General features: G+C 42.9%; 1 protein-coding gene across 1 annotated transcript in view; it reads right to left on the bottom strand.

The window, feature by feature from the left end:
• Positions 1 to 669: 669 nt before the first annotated feature.
• poc1bl (POC1 centriolar protein homolog B (Chlamydomonas), like) overlaps positions 670 to 7,542 on the bottom strand; it is an 18,390-nt gene continuing 11,517 nt past the window's right edge. Inside the window, exons 8-11 of the mRNA XM_035182807.2 lie at positions 6,056 to 6,187; positions 4,721 to 4,831; positions 2,587 to 2,739; positions 670 to 2,386 (exon numbers count right to left, since the gene is read on the bottom strand). Coding sequence (XP_035038698.2) covers positions 2,255 to 2,386; positions 2,587 to 2,739; positions 4,721 to 4,831; positions 6,056 to 6,187 — 528 coding nt within the window. The 3' untranslated portion in view covers positions 670 to 2,254. The remainder of the gene's footprint in view (positions 2,387 to 2,586; positions 2,740 to 4,720; positions 4,832 to 6,055; positions 6,188 to 7,542) is intronic.

Genomic DNA, 7,542 nt, shown 5'->3' with positions numbered 1-7,542 from the left:
TGTTCCTTATTTCAGCAAAACAGCAGACAGTCCTTCTCCGTCTCCATCATCCCTCCATAGACATCAGATAGTGAGTAGACAACGTTTGTACCTGTCACACCTCCCTGAAAATGATTTATACTGTAATTCAGTCATTTTTTATATAAATTATTATCCCCCAAACTTCTACAAAAAGACTGACATAAACAATTTTCAAAATATAAAGCATTAATTTAAAAATGTCTTAACTTTCTTAGGTTCAGTTGCGTTTTCACTGTGTACAGCTGTGTTGAGTAAATGTCTCATTTCCACCATGTTAGTGATCTTTCTCAGAACTAAATGTGGACAAAATACAGAAAAACTGGAACATGGAAAATAATCCCAGTCACTCTGACTGGCCATTATCAGTCAGTGTTATCTGCCTTCCTGGCAGTAGATGGCGCCAAATAACTGTGAATGCTGTAAACCCATGTCTAAATGCAGAAGGGAGAGAGGATCAAAGCTGGAGTAGAAGATGCTGCAGGCCTCAGTAAATGAACACATTTATTTTTAAGTTGACGTGATATAAAAAAACAACAGCTTATGTCTATTTTTGAACGACCTGTTGATTTTGTTCTCCCATTTCTTCCAGAGTAACAATAATATTCCGTGTGCGTGGAGACGACAGTAAAAAAAACAGACAACTGGACATTTGTGGTTAGTTTTTTTTTTATTCTTTAAACCAGTCCCACAGCTGTAATCTCATTTGAATCATCCACCCATGTCAGCCCCCCTCCTCCTTGTGTCAAGTAATCATCATTGTTTTTGCATCATCAGTAGTTTTAGAGGTGCTTTACCACAGCGCCCTTTGGTCCCTTATTTCAAACCTTATTTACAAAGGCAACACAACACAACAGCCATCTTACATGTTTACCCACTGTTTCCATTGACCGGTCTGAATAACCTCGTATTCATGAATTCAACAGAGACCAAATGTTGCTCGGCGATAAGCAGTCGTCGGCAAATAGAGCTGCTATTCAACCAGAACACGCCTCATCTCTATGTCCGTACATCCCAGTGGAAACACTGACGAGATCTTCATTAGAAAAAAGTGGAATAGAAGAAAAACACCAAACAGGAGTGTGTTTCTGGTGACATTTCAAGTACAGTTTACACACACAGGAGTCCAAACAAACACGCCAAGTTAAAAGATTAAATTAAACAGGTGCTTCCTTTAAGGCATCAAGTGCAGCAAGCCAGTGATGGTTCCGATTTTAAGCATTTAAAATGCTCGGAGTACATTTGACGCCCACTGGCACGTTTCATTTCGGCACGGACAGGTTCTCCTAATGGGATCGCGGCCTCTCTAAGGCACATTGACAGACGAGTTCAGAGGGTCGTCTTCAGTTTACACAACAGGGAGGAATAGACTAACAACATTCCCGTCAACTAGCTGAGCCCTCGGGGGCAAATTGCGCTTTGTGCAAATTGCTTAATGAACGCTTCAAGTCTTGTTCAGGCAGCATTCTTGCATGAAACTGGCTCCACGGGTGAGAGATAGAATTGAGGAGCAGTGTAGTGTGACCACAACACTCCCTCGCTGTTTTCCTCTCACATGATGCGGCATGTAACGCTGCCGCTGACCTGACATTCCTGGCAAGACTTCTGCTTCTTTTTTTTCCTTCTCTCTTTTGGAGCAGCTCATTTTTTAATTGGCTATTTCTTTACAACTGAAGAAACAAGCATTTAACAATAATTCATTGCACATTAATTTAACGTTTTATAGTGCAGCATGATTCTGCATCTTTTTTTGCATCTAGTTTTCAAAGGGAACATCAATATCAATATTCAATATTCAATATCTTGAATATCGCTGGAAGGCACTTCTTCATGTGCTGGACAGTCGAACCAGTTTCACTGCTTTCAAGTTGTTGCAAACAAGACGAGCGCGACACTTTTAAGTGTGCGCTGGATTCCATTTTGGTTGCAGAGGCACTTGAATGAAAGCTACTCAAAAGCTTAAGTCATGTTCTGCTGGCCTCCTTAAAAAGACCCACATTCTCCATCGCTCCACCACAATCTGCACCTGTTCAGTCATTCACACGGGTATAAAAGCTCTGAATCGGGTGAAATCATTGGCTTAAAGTGACTTTTCACCGTTCTGCATTCGCTCGTTATCCCCATTCAAATGGCGTGCAGCCCTGGAGAGCTGGGAGCAGCGGAGAAGACGTCCACTGTAGTAATTGCACTATGGTCAAAGAAGGTCACTTGAGGTTTTCTGCTGCCCTGTCGCCGTCTACCACTCAAACTTCCACTGCTGGTTCTGGTCTGCTGGGTTGCAGCTCTTCATCTGGATGTCTCCACGGCCCTCTGACGTGCGGTAAGTTGTCACACATGTGTCGGAATGAGGGTGGTAGATGGTCCCGTCCTGTCAGGGTGAGAGGTGGAAATGAGTGTCCAATGAGTTCTATCGGTTGAGTGAGAGACGGCGTCTTTGTGTGTGTAAAGCTGCTTTCAGACATGCACTGAACTCCATGAACGTGTCTGAGCAGAGAGAATCTCCTGCTCCCAATTCTGTGGACATTCTTCAGTGTTCATGTCTGAAAACGGCTTGTGAGCACAGCTTACCTTTCTGAACTCCCAGGTGATGCTGGGAGGCTTCAGCTCCCCATCACGAGGACAGTGCCTCATCCCGAGGGAGGTCTGTCCCTCGGGCACTTCGGCGCACAGCTCTGTCACCGAGTTGAAGCGGATCTCCTTCTGAGATGTGTACTCAAAGTACTGGAGAAGAAGAAAGACCTGGTTATGCGACTATCTGCTCTGGATTTCATTGTATTTGGACATTTCCTAGGAAAACAACCCAACAGGAAAAGCAGTGGTGACAAAGAGATGAAAAACAATGTTCTGCCTCCATGCCAGTTTTTTCACCACCTCTCTCTCCCTCTACCTTAATCTCTCTTTACTCAGAAAACATTCCAACGAGAACAATTGTGCAGGTTGGCATGTTTTGTTTTTTTTCATCTGGGATTACAGGATGTTTTTCTCTTCCTCTGCTGTGGGATCAGGTCCTGGCTCTGGCATCGTTGCGTGCCGTGTCTGTGTTGGTGCCGAGGGATCTCATCAGTAAAGATGGGGTCTTGGCACACTCAATCGACTCAGACCCAACCCCTCCCCTCCCCTCCGCTGGTGTCATTTCAACAGCTGGTCCACTGGGACAAAAGATGCAACAATCCCTGGGCTAGCCATTAAACGGAGGGTCAGGTAATCAATCTTCATTCTTCCCCATCCTTCTCATCTCATACATCTTTCAGGTGCATCGGGGCCCTTAATGGTTGTTTCTAATAAAAGACTCACTCGAGGCCCCGTGTCTGGCTTGAAACTTATTTACCCGCGGCTGTGCCATTCATTCGGCCGGCCAGGCTCATGTATCTTTCAAAATGGAACGCGGGTTGTTATGTGGGCCAGGGAAGAGGGAGCAGGAGGGAGGCAGTGCAGGGCCCTCAGGTTTGGGTTTCCGTGTGGGAGACATTCAAACATTGATTTTCAGTCACACATGGTGCTTTTTTTGTGGCAGGGGACACATGATGCGTCAGTGGGGTAATCATAGATATCAAGCAGGTCGGGGATTCTCAGAAAGAAGCTCTGCCTATTGCCAACATTAAATATACATCATCACAGACAAATAATCTGCTGCCTGCTCAACCATCCATCACTGCAGCTGGCAGGCGTTCAGTTAAAGAGCATCAGTGATTCCAGTGTTGGTTTCTGAAGGTTTCAAGAAGTTAAATTTAAGACTATTTAAATTTAATGTCAAGTATCACAGATATGTACGGGGACTTTTAAGTTCCAAAAGGTGTATCTTTTAAAATACTTTGCACACAAGATGCAACTTGTGTGAATGAGATATTTACAAGATCATATCATGTGTCTTTTACAACTTCAGATGCCAGCAGACACCTTGATGGAGAAACCTCACCTGTATATGAATGTAATATTATGAAATTCTCTAACTTTTTCCCATAGGGTCATTATCTTATCTTATCTTTAGGGGCTCTGTAAATATGTAAGAACAACCATCTCTCAAAATTACTTCCACTTCCCCTTCACTAAAGATCAGGTGAAGTAGCCTCGTAGAGAATAACCCCAGAAACGTTACGAAATGTTATCTTATGAATTACAGACAGTATGTATTCATAGTCTTTTCCACAGCCAAGCTGAGTGCACTGAGATGACATCTGACCTGCGTTTTATTACAACGCGCTAATATCACTGAGAAAGACACAGAGACATCACAAACTATGCATGCTGCCATAACATTTCTCTTAAAAAACAAATTTTAAAGAGGGACAGAAGTAGCGTTAACTGAATGTTAACATAATTAAGACCTACCTAAATGTATTTAAGACCAAGTATGTATTATTTTATCGTCTTTATTTAACATACTTTTTAAAGCCTAAAATTCAGATGATCAAATTTGAGACCGTCTAAAACCCTGTGGAAACCCTTTATATGTGGATGCAATACCAATCTTTGTATTTCCCCTTCATTACATTCAAGTCAGGCTGCTCGTGGCAGCAGGGAGGATTTTTCTGGTGTGAATCAACTGTGGCCGCTCGTTTTAGGGGTTATCAGAAATCGCTGACATTTTAAATTACATCTCCCACAAGGCCGGGGGAGGTTGCGAGATTGTGACAAGGGAGAATATGTGCCTGAGAGAGATGGACGAAGACAGAACAAACGAGGTGTGAAATGCTCAACGTACCTGGTTGCCTCCCTGGCCGTGGCAGCCGAACAGAGAGAGGTGGGCGCCGGTGGGATTGTGTTCTGGAGAGTTGTAGTCCAGACACTCAGAGTTTATCCCTAAACTACGCACCTGGTAAGAGCAGAGCAAAGAAATATCTATGAAAATTGAAAGGCTGCACTTCATTGATCGCTTGATGACGCTGCTCTGGGTTGGTTTTATTCTCGACAGGCAGGTCACACACAGAGCAGCACCACTGATGCAGATAGATTAAGTCGTCTGATTAAATGGCAAGAAACACACTCGACTTTGCGCTGTTGTTTGCTTATTTTCCACATCAACACACCTCTATTAAGAAATCAATATGATATTGATGAGCAATTTGGTCTTTTTCCCTGCTTTCATATCAAAACCCCAAATGTCTACCTTTACAGAAAGCTATATTTTCAAGTTATGTCATTGTGTTCATGCTGTAAATATTTACACAGGTGTCAATGTGGCAACATGATAAGATGGTGGATTTTCTTTGCCCATTCTGGCCTGAGAATTCTTTCAGGGATTTTCTTTTTTTTCTTGTTCCTACATTGTGGTGGATGATATATTCCACCAGGTGTTTGGATTGTAATGGTCTTGAGCGCCATCCAAAAAGGGATTTAAAGCCTTTTGTTTGTCTTAGTCAAGCCTTCTCACGATCAACAGGGTTTTCCCACATCATGTCCCCACCTCACACCCGGTTTTAGTCTCAAAATAGACAGAATTGAGGAAGAAAGACACAGCTCTCTCTTGTGCTGCTTTCAGACATGCGCTAAAGTCCAGAAATTGGAAGGGAAATTGAGGGAAATGTCCCGAAAATTCACAGTGAGCGAGTGAGTGAAGTGATGACGTTTCTAACATGGGACGGACACGAAACTGGAAGAAAACAAATATCTAAGGATGAAAAAGAGGTGTCATACACGTAGAAGAGACTGACGAAGATGTCCTCTCGGAAAGACAACAAGATTCGAGAGCTTTGGGCATTATGGACAGACGGCGGTGTCGATATGCTGTAAACACAAACGTGTGATTTATGCAGCGGAATGTATACGTCATGTCCTTCCTCCTGCACGCTCTACTGAGACGCCACCTCTTGTCTGAATGTTCCAGATATTTTCCTCTAGTTGTGAGCGTGTCTGACCGGGACACTGTCCTACTGTGTTCTTCGTATGTGAAAAAGGGAAAATCCCAGACCCAATTTTCTGGACTTTCTCCGTTCATGTCTAAAAAGAGCTTTTGTGACTTTAGAATCTTAGATCAGAAAAGATTAAACACTGATGCTGAGGTTTGTTCATATAACAGATATGGACAGCAGACACTCACAGCCCCGTGCCAGCCCTCCCTGTCCTCAGGCACATGTAGGTCAGGGTAGATGTTCTTCAGGTACCAGTCAAAACTGTTGCACTTCAGCCTCCCCCTCAGCAGCAGCCGCCCTGAGATGTCCCCGTAGTTTTCCTGTGAAATGAGCACAATCTATAAGTCCTCTTTCCAGAGAAGTGAGTGGAAACGGACCCACCTCAGTGCCCTGACAACATCACATCATCACCATCGGTCTTTCCACTTCGCTCATTACACACACACTATTTGTTTTTAGATTATAATGATTAAATATCACTTGTACTGAAAGCAAATATCTACATCCTGGATATGACTGCCAAATCCTATACGATTGGCATGACATAACAAGGACGTGCAACGGGCTGGATCGGTTACACCTATTGTGCATACTTGAACATTTTAGATAACTGTGTTTGCTGAGGTGGAGAACTCTGCACCGCCTGAGGGTGGGACATACACACAGGGTCTCAAGGAACACGAGCGACTATGGCTCTGCAGGTAGAACAGGTTGATGGTTCAATCACAGGCTCCACATGTTTAAGTGTCCTTGGGCAAGACACTAAGGCCCTAATGGCCCCGATTGCGGTGCCATTATTGAGTGAATAGGATGAGTCACAGTTTTGTAAATGAGTGCATTTACTATTTATTGTTTCAGTCCCAAACTCAGCTCCAGACAGTCTTTCTAGATCAGACCAAAGGTCTTCGCACACCCACATACATTATAAAGTCATATGTATTTTTTTAACGTGTGTCAATTTCGGACGAAAAATACAGACTTGGTGAGCTAAGACCTTAATGCAGAGAAATTCTCCAATAAACAAATCACTATTATTTTAATAACCTTTTATGAAAACTCTTAATTAAATCTATTTCATAATAAATCTCCAAATCCAGGATATAAAAAGTGGCCGCTGGTACATTTGAACACTGTAAAAAACATCAAATCAATATATGTGACTAATTGCACTTAATGAAAAATAATTATGTATAAAACCAAATCAATAATCCTGCCTGCAGCTCTGCAGTCACATATGATGACAGCAGACTCGTAGATGAGGAGCTGGTGATGTTGTCTGGCAGTGCTGTGTTCAATCTCCCCCTGACCAAGTAATTTATTGTTTGATCAAAGATCCCTGACATTAATAATGTAGTTTTTTTCAGATAGGTGAAACTGAGATACATGAATATTTGATGATGCTCAAACACTCAGAACCTGATAGGAACGACACACACACTCACACATACACCTGATCCAGGCATAAAGGCAGCGTTTAATCATATGCTGACAGGTGAATCGTGTCCTATGAAACATCTAACATCAAAAGGTAAGTCGCTCTTTGCAGCATATTAACATGCTACTGCTTGGAGGAGAATTTCATCACTGAAAGGCTTTGGTTCGACACCAGCTGGATGAAAAACAAGCATGTAAGAGGCAGAGTAAAGCTATTTTTCAGACATGAACTGGGTCCGCA

This window comes from Hippoglossus stenolepis, chromosome 17, assembly GCF_022539355.2.
Source record: "Hippoglossus stenolepis isolate QCI-W04-F060 chromosome 17, HSTE1.2, whole genome shotgun sequence".
In the NCBI taxonomy this organism is placed as follows: Eukaryota; Metazoa; Chordata; class Actinopteri; order Pleuronectiformes; family Pleuronectidae; genus Hippoglossus; species Hippoglossus stenolepis.
The sequence above is the reverse complement of the archived record's forward strand: the minus strand, read 5'-3'. Positions and strand labels throughout refer to the sequence as shown.